The sequence below is a fragment of the Gekko japonicus genome, unplaced genomic scaffold, assembly GCF_001447785.1.
Source record: "Gekko japonicus isolate JY-2015 unplaced genomic scaffold, Gekko_japonicus_V1.1 scaffold1904, whole genome shotgun sequence".
NCBI classification, from domain to species: Eukaryota; Metazoa; Chordata; class Lepidosauria; order Squamata; family Gekkonidae; genus Gekko; species Gekko japonicus.
Window position 1 is genome coordinate 205765 of NW_015161460.1, and position 17549 is coordinate 223313.

The 17549-nt window shown below is 40.3% G+C and overlaps 1 protein-coding gene across 1 annotated transcript in view; it reads right to left on the reverse strand.

The window, feature by feature from the left end:
* KCNK2 (potassium channel, two pore domain subfamily K, member 2) overlaps positions 1-17549 on the reverse strand; it is a 144530-nt gene that overhangs the window by 42470 nt on the left and 84511 nt on the right. Inside the window, exon 5 of the mRNA XM_015429098.1 lies at positions 10640-10826. Within this exon, the coding sequence (XP_015284584.1) occupies positions 10640-10826 (187 nt within the window). The remainder of the gene's footprint in view (positions 1-10639; positions 10827-17549) is intronic.

The window sequence follows — 17549 nt, forward strand, 5'->3', positions numbered from 1 at the left end:
ACTTTGTAACACTTTTCCTCCAAGTCCATATAATCTTTACTGTTTCCTAGACATTCAGCTTCAGCTTATAACTGTTTCAACACAGAACTGCTTGTCACTTTCTTTCAGTCACAGCACTTAACTCTCATATCACACACAAGAAGGTCTCTCCTTCAGACCTCAGAATCAACTCCTTATCTTATTCAACTCTAAGACATAGAACTTAACAACCCACACAGGGAAGCTTCTCCTTCTCTCTCATACATAGCTTAACTGCCCTTTCCCTGGCTTCATCAACTGTCATCTCTAACTGACCCTCTTGACAGACATTCAAAACCTCCACACAGCATCCATTCCAAAACCCCTCCCCCTCTCTGTCACTCACCAATCATATCACTTGCCTGATTCCAGCACTCTAGATTATCATCACAGCCATGCAAACCAAACTTTTAAAGCCACACACACACAGTTAAACATGAAATCATTACATAAGTATTCCAACAGACTGCACAAATATTATAAAGATTCAGTACAACCACTCAGTGCAATTTAGTACCACAGAATCATTGGTATCTTCAGGAAGTAATCCCACTGATTTAACCACTTCTGCACAGTGACTTTTGACCCTGAAGTATTACAGCTTGGGTGAAAAGAGAGAAGAACTGTTGACATATTAAAATGCATGTTTTCAATATTAGTAATAATTACAAAATTAATGTGAGAGGATTATTTACATGATGAACAAATCAGTGAAATTCCCAAAAGTTCTGTGACAATCCTACTACAAAGGTTAGTCAAAAGTAGAGTATTCCAGGATAACAGCACATTTTGCTTTGGATGTTTGGAATAGAATAGAATGGTACTCAAACTCAAAATTCCCTGTTTCATTTCAAGACAGGAATACAAAAGCAACCTCAGACACTTCTGAAATTTTGGGTTTAATGAAAGTTTAGGGAGTGGTTCAGGTTATTTGGACTTACTGATTGGTGAGGAAGGTAGAAGAGCAAGCTATAGCCCAGCAGCAGCAGCCAGTCTGGCTACAGGCTTCTGTTCTCCCTTGCAGGCAGCAGGAGAAGTGAGGGACGGGGGGGGGTTGTAACTGGGCTAAGGTGCTGATGCTGCCATGGACCTTTAAACGGACAGTAGACCACTGAAAACAGAGACGTAGCCCTGACCTCCAAATCCAGATAATAGTTCCACATTCAATTGGCCTCAACAGAGTAGACCTGGTCTCCAGACATCAAATCTCTTTTCAGTTTTTTTTAATCTGACGGTAGATTTAGCATCCAGAGGCCAGGTCTACCCATCTGATTCTAATGGCTGGTAGACCTGGAATCCAGATTCAAAGGCCAGGTGGACCACCCCCCTATTGTTTTCACAGGAGGGCAGACCTGACCACTGGGGACAACTGTAGAACTTTAAAAAGCCACTTCAGAACTGGCAACTCAGCAGCAGCCAACCCAGCTGTAGGCTCTTGCCCTTCCTTGTAGGCAAAAGAAGTGGCAAGGGGAAAAGACAGAGTGTGCCCCACCAGGGCCAACTTTCAAGATTCACTGTCGCCAATAGTTAATAGGCCTGGAGTTTGTTGACCATGTTTACTTCCCACTGAAAACAATGATGGTAGACCTGAGGTTCAGAACTTGGACTCCAGGACTACCACCTTTTGAAAATAGTGATGATACACCTAGACTTCTAGATACCTGAAATCCCAAAACCTGTGAAAAAATACCCAGAACAGATTTCCAAAACTGGGTGAATACTCTTAAAATTTTGGGATAATGCTAATTTGTGTGCAACCACGAGGGGTGTGTGTGAAAGGAAGGGTGTTGGTTTTTTTCTGACTCTTCCCTTTCACGGCAGCTCCACATGCTCCCCTGAATCTCTTCTCCTTGGAAAGGTCTCCCACAAAGGGCGGGGGGATCAGCAAAAATTGCTTCCCCTATGTTCATCTCCATGGGATCCAAGCCATTATGTGGCTTCCATTAACAATAAACTGATCACAATGTAAATGAGAGTGTTCCTTTTAAAAAGTGAACTAATATATTTGCACAATTAAAGCCGCTGCTATCAATACTTTCCTTCCATCCTCTCCTCCTATTCCACTGTTATTTCTAAAAAAAGATTTTCATAGAGTCTCTTGCATTTCTAATAAAGGTACAAGCCTCTCCATTTCTATTTCATTTATCTCTCTATGTGTAAATTCTTCTGACACTTTTATCTCTGTAAGGATTCTCCAAGCCTCCTACTCACTTCTTTCAGACACTTAATATTTTTCAAAGCACACTGTTAATGATAGACAAAATGTTTTAATGTTGAAAGAGATCTAATAGATAGCTTAACTTTTTGCACAGATGGCTTAACTGTTTGTAAGCCATCAATTAAAAGCGAAAATGAAAAAAGAATATCAAAGTCTACAAGAGAAACGGTGACTGTTCATATGGTAAAAATCATTTTAAAACTCTGGTCATGTATTTTTGACTGGACTAACTCTGCATTCAGATATTATGCTATACAGTGTAACCCAGAAGCACTGCCTTACTCTTGGGTAGCCCTAAATAATGGGGCACCCCACTTCAGACCTGAACCAGAGACCCACAAAGTCAGGCCAAGGAAAGCACTCTTGGCCTGAACCACAGCGCTAGCCAGAAGCTCTGCAAAAAGGTCTCAGTTTTCAGGTTGCACAAGGCAGCCCTCCAAGCAATCTCCAGCCTTCCCGCTCCACCCAGCAAGGTATGCATATGAAACAATACCAGGAAAAGTATCTATATTTCTAAAGGATATTCAGAGGCTACCTGGTGAATAGCCCTTCTGTCTCTAAACCTAAAAGTAGTCCTTTTTATGTGATACCTATGTCTATGTGGAAATCCTTTGTCTCCACAGCTGTCCTTCCTGCTCCATCCCTCAGGATACCGGGATAAAAACATCAAACATTCAAATTATTAACGATCCTTCCTGATGCTAATTAGGAGCCCATTTCTCACCTTTTGTGTAAACCTAGGAACCTATTCAACCTGCCTTGGGAGTATCATCTGGTCATTGAACCTATTTAGACACCTCCAGTAGAGCCATCCAGCACCTGGCTAATCTTATCAACACTATTGTGAATCCAGACTCTGCCCCTCTGGGACCTCACTGGTACACCTAGGTTTTGCTCCTCCTGGTGTCATAAGAACATAAGATAAGCCAATATTGGATCAGGCCAATGGCCCATCTAGTCCAACTCTCTGTCACACAGTGGCCAAAAATACCAGGTGCCATCAGGAGGTCCAGCAGTGGGGCCAGGACACTAGAAGCTCTCCCACTGTTGCCCCCCCAAGCACCAAGAATACAGAGCATCATGTGCCCCAGACTGAGAGTTCCTATCTATACCTTGTGGCTAATAACCACTGATGGACCTCTGCTCTATATGTTTATCTAATTCCCTCTTGAAGCCATCCACGCTTGTAGCCGCTGCCACCTCCTGTGGCAGTGAATTCCATGTCACACCCTGAGACCCCTTATTGGTTCAGGCAACCTTTTGTCTTCACCTGAGACAAGCCCCTCAAGGTCTCCCATTGGTCCACATAGTGTTCCAATGTCTATATCCATCCAAGCACATGGCCATCAAAGTGTGCACTCTGACAGTGCCTATACTCTGAGTACATCCCCAAAAGTCTCTTCTTTGGGCCTCCTTCTTAGCACATAAAGCTAGCCGTTGGCGCTATTCTTTTCAAGGACCTCTGCAAATATGAGCATGTAGTATCACCCCATAACTGACCCTTCTATTTGCTATCATCACCTCTACATTCTTAGTTCTGAAGTGCTTGCTCTTGCTTGAATGCTTAGTGTGATTGTAAATAGAGAAAGTCTTCAATAAAAACTATTTAATTTACTCTTCAGATCTGAAGTCTTCCTACAGTATCGGACCTTGGTATAAACAGGTATGCAATCCCTGATACCCATCTGGCCTCCCCTGCCGCAGAACTAATTTTCCCCAACAATGAGGCAGGCCATTGGCGGTAACAACAGTGATTTATGAAACTATGGTTTGATCAAACCCTGGTTATTTGTGATGACTGAATCCATGCAGTCCACCTATCTGGGGGTTGTGGTTGGCACAAACCTGGGATTTAGTTCTAGGGCTTACAGCTGGATATGTAAACTTCAGTTTCTACCAAGTGTGGTTTGTTGTAGAATCTGAATTCATATATCATACAGGGATCCCCAACCTTCTGGCACATGGGGGCTGCATTAGAGTGCCCTATGCCTAAAGAAGGCCACATCTTAAATCAAAATGTAACAAAATTGTTAACCTACCTTTTTAGACCAAAAGTAAACATTCAGAGGTCAATGAAGAAATGTTAACTTTCTTTCATTCATTCATAGACCTTTATTGGCATATCATTAGTCATAAGGTATATAAAACATTGTATTGTAAAATTAAAATCTAAGATTCCATACAAATTTAGTCCAATCAAAATAGTTCTAAAATTTTGTACCTTAAGAATTTCGGTAAGAAACTTGGCAACATCATTAGTGATCTCAGGGATCGAATCATTCAAGGGAAGTTGACATTTTAACTTGTTACTCAAATAACTTTTAAGATGAAGCCAAGTTAGAAAGAATTTTCTGCGAGGTAGCTCATACAGGGGCATTCGACAATTATATGTTCAATCATGTCCAGGGAATTAAGATCACAGGGGCACAGCCATTCTTGTTTTGGGATTTGATGATATCTGCCATAGAGTATTCTAGAGGGAAATGTATTAACCCTGGCCAGAAGAAAAGCTCTGCAATGAAGAGGGATGTCAAGACTGTAAAAATATCGGGGCATCTTGCCTAAATAGTTAGAGTGGCCGAGCATGGCAGGTGAACAGATATGAGATTGGGTAGGGTGTAACTTTTGCAGATCAATATCTAAGAGTCATTTAATTAGTTTAAAAACATGAGGCTCATTGGTTAGGGTTAGGTCTTCAAGAGGAACACCAAGTTGACTTAATTTAGATATAATTATGGAATCCCAGGAGGAATTATGCAGTTCTTTTTGAAAAAAAGGATAAGGGAGCCCGGCTCAGCTCTGAAGTAGATCCTGAGTCAGTAGTGTGTAATTAAGATCCAAGCCTTGGTCTAAATCAAATTTTGGCCAACTTCAGAGCAGATTGTAAAGTAAGGCATGCATTTGGGGACACCCATTATTTGTCTAAGAAAGATCGCTTGGATATTCTCCACATCAAAGTTTATCCCATAGTTTTTCTCTTGAGATAAAATTGAAGGCACTTTTTAAGTCAATGAAGGCTACAAAGAGTTTTTTATTACCTAGTTTCGTATATTTTTTGGCTAGGCTAGAAAGAATCAGACAATGATCTAGGGTTTATTTATTTTTAGAGAAGCCAATTTGTTCTGGCCCTATGATGGCATTAAAGTGGACCCAATCAAGTAAACGGTGTTCTAGGTGCTTCGCATATAATTTTCCCATGATTGATAAAAGGCTGATAGGGTGAAAGTTTTCAGGTAAATTAGGATCGATACTACCACATTTGTCTTGGTATAGTTGATTTTAAGTAGATTTGAGTGGCAATAGTTGTTAAAGGCTTCTAGAAATCTTTGAAGTCCAATTTTACTGAAAGATAAAATAGCAGTATCATCTGTGTATAAAAGGATGGGTACTGATTTGCCTCCTCATTTGGGTGGATGACAGTTCACAAGCTCAAATGAGCATGCCAAATCAGAAAGAAATATGTTAAAAAGAAGGGGGGCAAGGACACATCCTTGTTTAACACCTTTCTTAGATGGAATTTTGTCAGCCTACCATTTGGAGAGAACTTAACTGGACTTGTTGTGGCTGTGTGTAATTTTTTTAGAAGGAATAGGAGGCATAAGTCAATTCCTAGTTTGAGCAGTTTATCCCATAGTTTTTCTCTTGAGATAGAATCGAAGGCACTTTTTAAGTCGATGAAGGCTACAAGGAGTTTTTTATTACCTAGTTTCATATATTTTTCGGCTAGGCTAGAAAGAATCAGACAATGATCTAGGGTTGATTGAAATGTTAACTTGAATGCAATCCATTTTGGAACAATATTTTACTGTGGAATTCTTTTATCTAGCAACACACACAGTCTGATTTTTATGGCTGTTCAAGTCAAGGTTTGAGATAGACACCCTCAAAATGACATGTAAACGTTCATTTGTAAGTGTTGACCTAAACTTGGATTTCACAATTTTTCATCTTGGAGAAAGTTTATTCACAGATGTATGTAGTATCAAAGACTGTGAACATGCCTGCAGCAAATTTCTTTAGGTAAATAAATATATCAGGTAGACCAGAATAGACCTCTAAAAGACTACTTTCTTTGTAAATGTCTCTGAGATGATCACTGGCTTGCAAATCAAGTAGTTCCATCTGAAAAAAGTTACTTGCATCTTCTGGTGCTACTTCAGATGGATTCTGAAACATTCTTATTTCCTTTTCATGCTTATGGCAATCAGTGAATCTGTTCTGGAATTCCACCTGCAATAGGTTCAGTGCTTAAATGTGTCTTTCAACACTGAATTGTAAATTCTCACCCTTCTCAAATTTTAGTCCACTGCAGCATGAGAAAGGGCAGCCTCCCATCTGGATCAGAGGATATGCCATTAAGTACAAATTATCTGCAGGGTTGCACATACACATCACTGCCTGCCAGCCAAGCCTCAAACATGGGAAGCAAAATGGCAGCTGTGGGGAGGGAAACTTGGTTGGAGAAATATGTGGGAAGGGGAATCCCATAACCTTCCCTATTAAGAGAGCACTCCTTCCCTCTCAACCCAAGGAGCCACTCACTGGCTCCTGCAATCAGAGATGCACGAGAAGGCTCCTAGCTGGAGTGGGTGGGGGAGGAGAGGCAGAAGTCAGAGCCACCAGCTGTTGTTGAGGAAGGAAGAATGCTTTTACCTGCAGCAGCAACCTCATCAGTAACCTGGGAAGCCACTTGGAGGAGCCTTGATGTGTGGAGCCTCTAGAAATTTTCAGTATGCAAAACACTTAGTATTAGGGTTGCCAGCCCCCAGGTCCCAGCAGGGGTTCCCCCACTTTTGGGGGTCTGATCTGCCACTGGTCAGCTGTCTGGTGGGGGAAACTCCACCTCAAACAGGGACAGCCTCACATGAAGTGATATCATCATGTTGGCAATGTCACACAGCAATGCTCTGGTTTTGGGGCAAACTCTATAATTTTGAAGCCAAAATACCATAGAGTTTTTGCCCCAAAACCAGAGCATCACACACAATGCTGCCGCTGACATAATGACATCACTTCCTGGAGACATCATTACATTCAGGATGTTGCATGTGATGTCCCACCCACTTCTGGAATGCCCCCCAACCCCCCCCCCCCCCCCATTATGATGGTGAGGGGACCTGGCAACCCTACTTTGTATGCTTTTTTTGCAGAAATACCAGCCCTTTTACTGTCCTTTCCCACCTTTTTTGCAAAAGCAGGCCAGACATCTCCTGTACCCATTCACACAGCTGCTTTATTTTCCTTACACACATATATAGCCTTCACCATGGTAATGCATGGAGAGGAGGAGTGAAAAAGCTGAGTGGGTCTGAGGGAAAATGCCCTGAGGGCTGCACAGAAAGAGGTTGGGGGCTGCATCTGGTCTGTGGGCTGCAGGTTGGGGACCCCTGCCACAGATGGCTGAGTAGCAATACCCTTAGCAAGAGAGGGGGAAAGAAGCAGGCAGCTGGTTTGGACACAAACTTGGATTTATTACCTAATTCTATTCATTTCACACACATTCTGTGCTGATTTGCTATGTATAGATACATATGTATAGATACATATAGATACCTGCATTTTTTTCCTCTCAAGGGGCCTTAGCACCATGCATTTAATATAATTTGGAGCATAAATGCTCCATTATGCATTTCACCCTGCCCTCAATCTGGACCCTAGTAGTTGCTTTTAGCATTAAAAATGTGTTTAGTTTGACTTCCTTTTTTGGGTTGGTGTTTTTTTCCCCTTTTATATGTGCATGTGTGTGTGCGTGAGTGCACGTGCACATGTGAGTATGTGTGCACCTGGGATTCATGGCAACCTCTGGTGACTGACGCCTATGGGGGGGCCTGGAGGATATTCAGAGGGGTGGCTGAATAAAGCCTGCCCCTGCCTCCCATCTCTAGTATTTCAAGGAGGTTTCCCATCCAAGTACTTGCCAAAGTCGACCCTGATTATCTTCCAAGATCAGGCAATTCAGGTCAGGGCAGCTTGACTTTCAATGGCATAAATAAGATGACTTTGGTCCCTGTTCTATGGAGAACTAAATAATCTATATAACCAATTTAAGTTGCCTAGTCTCTCTCATACATAGACATGAGCCATACATTTTAAATAAATTAGGGCTGCAAAAACTCAGTCTACTGATCAACCATAAGCCTATAACTGCTGTGGTAGAACTGGTAACCAAGATTGCTATATATTTTTTCAGTTCTGAATGGGACTCGCGTTTGAACAATTGAACTAGATTCCTCTAGATTTTATTTTGGTCCCTAAGAATATGAAATAATATTTTCTAGGTATTACTTTGAGTTTTTCAGCCATATTGTTACATTTTGTTAGCAGGTTACATAAACAGTAGTTAGCAGTAAAATCCATAATATCAGCACATTAGATATTCTTTAAAAGGATTATGTCTCTCTTGATCATAACAAACATTTTAATGACACTGAGGGCTAGAGGAAGACATTGTTATACCAAGTGGCCAGCTAAAAGGAATATGTATAAAATTTTATCCTGAAAAAAACTGCCAGTGTACTTGGTGTTCTAGTTATAGCTAACGGGGATTTTGCACATCATGTTCCTACTGCAAATGTAACCAGGGTATGCATTTCGATACAACACAAAAACAAGCTAAAATACCAATACGCTTAGTTTTTAAGCAGAATATAGCTCTGACAAAACATGAACTAGGAGAATCAGTGTCTTTTGATAATAATGTAGGCTTCCTTCTCTCATTATGTTAGGGGAACCTAAACAGCATAATAAAAAGTAGAGACATCATCCTGCCAACAAAAGTCCGCATGGTCAAAGCAATGGTATTCCCAGTAGTCATGCATGGCTGCGAGAGTTGGACTATAAGGAAGGCCGAGCGCCGAAGAATAGATTCTTTTGAACTATGGTGCTGGAGAAGACTCTTGAGAGTCCCTTGGACTGCAAGAAGATCAAATCAGTCAATCCTAAAAGAAATCAACCCTGACTGTTCCCTGGAAGGCCAGATAATGAAACTGAAGCTCAAATACTTTGGCCACCAAATGAGAAGGGAGCACTCACTGGAGAAGGCCCTGATGCTGGGAAAGATTGAAGGTCAAAGAAGACGGGGACGGCAAAGGATGAGATGGTTAGACAGTGTCGTAGATGCAATGAACATGAAATTGAGCAAACGTCAGAGGACGGCGGAAGACAGGAGGGCCTGGCGTGATCTTGTCCATGGGGTCGCAAAGAGTTGGACTCGACTGTGTGACTGAACAACAACTCTCATTATGTTATCATACACAATTGTCTACCCAAGATGCATGTATTTTTTAACATGGGAATAGTAATGCCATTGCCATTCATTATTTTTGGCATAACCTATGTGCATGGAAAGAGATAAAGAGATCAGCTTCTACATGTATGGTTTGAGTGAAAAACAATGACACCCATGAGACCATTTGCACAATTCAAAACAATAGATATTTCTTCATAGACAAGTGCAGATGTGTGCATGAAAACACCATATTCTGTTCTTAAAAGCGGTCTGGTATGGCTTCCATGAACACCTCCTTCTATTAAATTGTAATCAAATCAAAGACCATAGGCTGCAAGCCTACTCTGACTATTCCAAAGTGCCCATACTAAAGTAGTTTATTCTTGTTGTTCTGGGCATTTCCCCTATTACCACTCTTTCCAGGTGGATATAAATTAGAATTTCCCAGTTCAGGTGGATATAAATTAACATTTCCCAGTTGAGGGTGGGGGGAATAAAGTGAAAATGCATCAAGTAGCAAGGAACCAAGTAAGAAGGAAGGGACTAGACTGCCATTCTCAGATTTAAAGTAGTAGATATTGTCTATTTCATAACATGAGCCATGGCTCTACAGTGTGTATCTTGGGGTTGACAACATCATGCTAGGAAATTCCTAGAGATTTTGTAGTAGAGCATGACAAGGTTGGGTTTGGGGAAGGGTAGCAACCTCAGCAGGTATATTGTCATGTGGACCATCCTCTAAAGCAGCCATTTGCTCCAGGGGAACAGAACTCTGTAAGCTGTATGTCCGTCATAACTCTGGAATATCTCCAGGCCCTGCCTGGAGATTGGCTCCCCAAGTGTATCTGTCATACACCTGTTTCAAATATGATGTGGTGTACACTTTTGGGATATATTCTCTTAATGCATAATATGTGAAATACCCATAGATTCCTCTGTTTTGATTAATTAACAGAGATAGCAGAAGCACATGCTTAGTTTCAGGACTGTCATTCTATTTGTCATGGATAACTTTTTAAATGTATAAGGTTGGCAAAAATGATTTACGGTGTATTGTGATTATTCTTCCCTTATAAATTACAACAGCCTAAACTAATTTAAATCCTGCATAATTATTATGTACAACTGTAAAATGTTTTTTAAAAGCAAAAAGCAAAACTTGGTAGAAATCTTACCTGCTACATAGTCACCAAAGCCAATGGTCGTTAAAGTAATAACTACAAAATAAATTGCATCTAGTGTATTCCAGCCTTCTATCCGCTTGAATGTGACTGCAGGGAGAGCAACAAACAGCACACAACCAAACAGTATGAATATTATTGTTGATATGATGCGAATCTTTGTCTGACTCACGTTCCATTTCTGGGGGGGGGGGAGAACAAACATGAGGAAGGGGAGACAGAAATAATAATCCACTATTAGTAAAACATATTGCACTGTTTTGCTAAAATTCTCAAGGCAATGTTCAAAAGTTTCAAAACCATATTAGAGATTACAAAGTAAAAAATAAGAAAAACAAACAAGAGAAAGTATTAAACCCATTTAAAAGGCATAAGAATAAAAAAAACTGTACCTAGTGAATCTTTTGGGGAAATTGATTACAAATCTATGGTGCAATCATGGAGAGTGCCCTGGTCCAAGCAAGCCTGCAGGAGCATTTACACCATGCCCTCCTAAGCAGTTACACCCTTCTAAGCCCAGTACTTAAATTCCCACCGCTCAGGTGGATCTGTTTGCTTCAACAAAGGAGTGAATTAGTAATACCTACAAACATGCCAATCAATGCACCTTTGATGCTGTTCACATAGGAGGAAGCACAATCCTACTCAGGGTTGCCAGCTCTGGGTTGGAAAATACCTGGAGACTTTGGTGGTGGACCCAGGAGAGGGCGGGGTTTGGGGAGGGGAGGGACCTCAGCATGGTACATTGCCATGGAGTGCACCCTTCAAAGCAGCCATTTTCTCCAGGGGGGCTTATCTCTGTCAACTGGAGATCAGTTGTAAAAGCAGAAGATCTCCAGGCCCCACCTGGAGACTAAGAACCCTATACTCAGAAGAGCCTAAATAGACATGAAGCAGGAGATATGTGTTCAGTAGGGTTACCAGGACAATCAGTGGGGGATGGGGGAGACCATTCTGCTTAAAATTCTGCAACATTCTGCTTAAAAGCTAAGAGTAGGGCTGCCTGGCAACTGGTGGGGGATGGGGGGACTTACCAGGAGAAAGAGAAAGGCCCAGGCCTTGTTGCTGACATCACACAGGAAGTGATGGTATCACTCCAGCAACTTCCTGGAGATGCTTTCGTGTTTGGGCAAAACTCTATGGTAAAACTGGCTTCTACCACAGAGTTTTTGCCCAAATATCAGAGCATCACCCATAAATCGCTGGTGTGATACTGTCACTTCCTGTACAATGCTGGCTATGTCACTTTCCTCTTTCTCCCTGATTACATTGGTCTAATGAATATATCCCCTTAAGTACTGACATTCATAAGATCATCAAATATATTGAAGCTTGGTTAGTGATACTCCAGGTTGTTCACAGCTGCCCACCATTAGTTACAGAAAAACAAGAAACATTAAAGATTAGATAGTGAGGGTTGATACTAGCAAACCACCTGTTTCCAATCTTCCAGCAGATCAGTATAGATGGTGGTGAATGCAAAATCTGAGGGCTTTGTTTAGAGGACAATGTAGTAAACCCACCAAAAAGATTATAAGACTTTATTATGTTAAGAGAAAAAGTGGAAACACTGCTTATAGTCTTTGGCACCTTTGGGTTTGAATCTTGAGTTTGATTTAAGTTGTTTTTTATAACTTCCATTAGAATGTATCCCTAGGACTTCTGTATTACCCTCAAAATTTTATTTGGCCTTTGAGGACATAGTGATAGAACCTCTGAAACAGATATGTCAGAATGTAGCCCTAAATGAAAAAATACCCGAAACATGGAAAGAAGCTTTAATATCCTTAATATATAAACAGAACACGGACAAAACAGAAATAAAAAATTATAGACCTATCTCCCTACTAAACGTGGACTATAAAATTTATGCCTCCGTCTTGGCAAGTAGAATGAAAATAGTTCTGTCGCAAACAATACATGAAGACCAAGCGGGCTTCCTACCCAAAAGACAACTGCAACAAAACATAAGGATGGTGTTGAACATCTTAGAGTACTATGAAGCCCACCCCAAAAAACAAAACATACTAATTTTTTTGGGATGCCGAAAAAGCATTCGACAACGTCAGCTGGAATTTTATGTTGGAACTCCTAGCCAAATCACAGCCAGGTGTAAACTTTTATAAAATGGTTCAAGCAATCTATAAGGAACAGCAAGCTAAGATATGCATCAATGGAGACTTATCACAAACGGTGAAGATAAATAAAGTAACTTGAAAAGGCTGTCCTCTGTCACCACTACTTTTTATTTTTGTCCTGGAAAACCTAAATAATCAAATCAGAGCAGAGAATCAAATTAGAGGACTGAAACTAAAAGGAGAAGAATATAAGCTATTGGCTTTCGCAGACGACCTGGTTTTTATACTGGAAAATCTGATAGAATCCATTACTAGATTGATATTGATTTTACAAAAGTATGGAGAGGTGGCTGGTCTTAAAATTAATTACTAGAAGACAAAAATGTTAGTCAAAAACATGACAAACACACAAGCTCTTCATATTCAAAATATCACTGGCTTTGAAATACAAAAGAAAATTAAGTACTTGGGAATAAACTTAATGAACAAATGTAGCTCATTAATGGAAAATAACTATAAGGAGTTACTGAACAAGATAAAAAAGGGCCTAGAAAAATGGAAAGATCTTCAGATATCATTGATGGGGAGGATAGCCACCATCTCTATTATAAAGCTGTCACTTTATCTTAGATCAAAGATTGGATAATAGTGGAAAATAATAGACTCTTAAAGCTGGAAGGTCACAATCTCCTATTGGGATGACACACTTTTGCATGGTATGGAAAAGTGAATAGCCACAAATATTTTAAACAACATTGGCTTAGAGCCACCCTACTGAAAGTGTGGGAGCAAATTAGGAATGACTTCTACACAAAGACCCCAAGATGGGTGGCACCTCTAGAAGCCTTCACAAACCCAAGTGTACATCAAGAAGACAATATTATAAGACACCAAGAACTATTGGATACACGGCTGGAGCGAAAAAAATACAAAGAAATAATTGGTGGGAAAGAGCTCAAATTGCATGGATCAGAAATTTATAAGAAAAATGTATAATCTATTATTAGAGCACAGAATGCAAGACGAAACAGTCAAGAGAGTTATGATAAAATGGGCACAAAATCTAGGTCACAACATAGAATTAGATCAGGGGTCACAAATTTGGAAAACAAACTTAAAAATTACGAGAGCAAAAACATATAAGGAAAACATCTACAAGATGTTCCACAGATATCACCCCAGATATCCTGTCAAAAATGGACCCAAAATGTCCCAATACCTGTTGGAAATGCCAAACTTCCATATGTGGTGGCAATGTGAAAAGGCGAAAAAGTTTTGGATGGGGGTGCATGAAATAATCCAAAAAACCTTAAAAATTCCTATACCCTTTATTCCAGAAATATTTCTGTTAAATATAATACCAGAGAGATGTGAAAAGAATGATTTATATTTTATATAGCATGTGGTAACTGCTGCCAGAATATTATATGCTAAGTTTTGGAGGACAACAGAATTGCCATCTAAGAGAGATATTGTGAACAAAATACTTCAAGTAGCAGAAATTGATAAACTTTCATTACGTTTAAAGGATCAAACAGAAGAAATCGATGAAAATACTTCGGCCAAGTTCTATAGTTGGATTGGAAACTATGATAACGTGAAAATGTTGGCTAATTAAAACCCGAGAAAAGATATTGTTAAAATCTTTCTATCCTGTATAAAAGATAAGATTACTTAATGAATAGTATTGACAAGGCAAAATTCTTAGATAAGATGTGAAATGAACACCCCATGTTTTTTATGTTTATTTTTTGTTTGTCTATCTGTATATACATAATAAAGAAACATTATTTTTTTTAAAAAAATAATGTATTCCCAGGACTTCAACTCTGCTGTAAAATTAGATGTAAGTTTTTGCGGTTGTAACTCCAGACCCAGCAATTTTCAGTATAATAATTGAGCACACACAACAGCATGTGCTGTCTTTACAACTAAAAGACATGTCAGAAGTCAGATCCCACTGTCTGCAGGCTGTAGTCGTGAAAGTTGGGTGACTCTTTAGAGAAACACAGACTGTGTACGTTTTGGGTTTGCTGAGTCTGGGGACTTACTTGAATGTAGATGTAAATGGAATATGATATCATTATGTTCGTAGTTTTCATTCTGGCTTTGACAAAGAAAATTTTTGAAACGCGTCAGCCAGCTGAGATTTGTTCTAGAAGAACTTACATCCATACCTGAAGTCAAGTTATGAGGCATCTTCAGATGGAAAAAAAATAATAAGTTCTGCTCAATTGTATTTATGTATTTGAAATAGTCTGTTAGCGATGGCGAACCTAAACAGCATGATAAAAAGTAGAGACATCATCCTGCCAACAAAAGTCCGCATGGTCAAAGCAATTGTATTTCCAGTAGTCATGTATGGCTGCGAGAGTTGGACTATAAGGAAGGCCGAGCGCCGAAGAATAGATTCTTTTGAACTATGGTGCTGGAGAAGACTCTTGAGAGTCCCTTGGACTGCAAGAAGATCAAATCAGTCAATCCTAAAAGAAATCAGCCCTGACTGTTCCCTGGAAGGCCAGATAATGAAACTGAAGCTCAAATACTTTGGCCACCAAATGAGAAGGGAGCACTCACTGGAGAAGACCCTGATGCTGGGAAAGATTGAAGGTCAAAGAAGACGGGGACGGCAAAGGATGAGATGGTTAGGCAGTGTCATAGATGCAACGAACATGAAATTGAGAAAACTTCAGAGGACGGAAAACAGGAAGGCCTGGAGAGATCTTGTCCATGGGGTCACGAAGAGTCGGACTCGACTGTGCAACTGAACAACAACAAAATACCCAGGGGAGTTATGTATTGGATGTACAAGTATCTGTATATGTTTAGTTAAGCTATATTCCATACCCATTATATAACAATAGAGAAACTCTGACGTAAGTTAACACAGTGTGTCTTCTTTTTGGTTTACACCACCAGGAGGTTGGCAACCCTAGCTTGAGGAAGCTTGCAATTGAAACAATAAAACTAAACATGACCACGGAAAATAAAACAAAGTCATTAAGCAAGCCACTAAAAACAAGCTTATACCAAACAAGTCACTGAAAAGCAAGCTCACCATTGCAATAAGCCACTAGAAAATAAGCCATTAAAACAAGCCAGGGCATAACAACACCATAAAACACAAATCAAGCAGTCTAAATGATGCCGATAAAATGAATCTCAGGCCAGAAGCAGACCATAAAACATCTGAGAGAAAAAAGCCTGGGAAAGGAATGTTTTAGCCTGGTGCCTAAAAGAAAGTAAGATAGGCAGGAGGCAAATCTGATATGGCAGGGCATTCCAGAGGCATGGTGCCACCATGGAAAAAGCCCTGTCTCTGGTTGCCAACTACTTCAGTTCTGAAGGTGGGGGCACAGAGTGCAGATCTTCTGAGGAGGCTCTTAATTGGTGGGGTGGACAAATAGCCTGAACTTGGATAAAGTTTTCTACAGAACAAATGAATCAGTTCTGGATAAGTAGAAATAAAGGGCACTTTTATTTGAGAGTAAAGTATAGCAATAACATATGCAATGTCTCAGTATTTTTAAAGGTAAAGGTAAAGGTTCCCTTGCTCGAAAGCCAGTCGAGTCCGACTCTAGGGTTGCAGTGCTCATCTCCGTTTCAATTCCGAAGAGCCAGCGCTGTTCAAAGACATTTCCGTGGTCATACCTCTAGATAAACTGATTCCATTGGATGGTACTGGCATGTATCCTACCACCCTAATGAGCAAAGGCTAAAGCATTCTTCCAGCTTAAGGAACTGGAGCTCTTCCAACAGAAAAGCTACTTAAATTGGAGGAAGGCCCCGGTCACATGGGCCAGATAATGTGGGGGGAGGCGTGGCTATTTGTGCCATTGCAATTGGACCCGGCACTACGGGATCAGATGCGATGGCAGTGAACCAGGGTTTTTTTCAGTGGCACGTGTTTCCAGCACGCTTCAATGAGGCAAGAGGAGTGCGCTGGAGTGATCAGACGGAGACAGTGCATCTGCGGCCCGTCGCAAACCGGTTGATAGTGGACTTTCGCTGGTACTTTTTCACTCCGGATCTTTGGCTGGACAATACGGGCTGGTGACGGGTGCGTTACACTTGCCAGATGTGTCCATTTTATCACACCCTTAAAATCCACCCAGCATTCATTAGTATCCCGCGGCAAATTCTGCGTGTGACCTGGGCCGAAGGCTACTTATACTGGAGGAAAGCACCTTACACTGGAAACACATCAACCAACCTAAGGTTGGATATATGACAGTGCAACGACTACCCAATCTGTGATCAAGAATAACTACTTCACAGTATGAGGCTAATGTCATACAGCAGTTATCATATGAAGTACACAGTGGTCTGAATTAGCTGATAACATATCATTCCCTTAAGAAGAATTTGCGAGTCAACAACAGAAACACCATAATGCAAATAATGAAAAGGATGCAAAATATATACATTTTATTTCATTATTTCTCACATTGGCCTGTTTATATTCATTTATTTATTGGCCTGCTTATATTTATTTAGTCATTTGGCTTCTTTATGTTCTTCAGGAATTTATTTCCCAGGATAATGATGAATATTTATAATACGATTGCTACCAAAGCCAGTGCATGTGCAAATTGTTTCACAGAGATGTTAATATAGTTTTCAGGGAAATGTCATGATTTGAAATGAAACATAATGCATACTATGTAATGAATTTGATTTCAGTTTCCTTAGGATCACTCTGCACATTACAACTACTGCGGGAAACACTGGTGGTACATTGCAGATGATATCCACCCTCTTTTTGCTCCAGGGAATACTGGTATAACAGCAAAGCAGTTACCTGTAGATTCCTTTCCTTTAGTTTT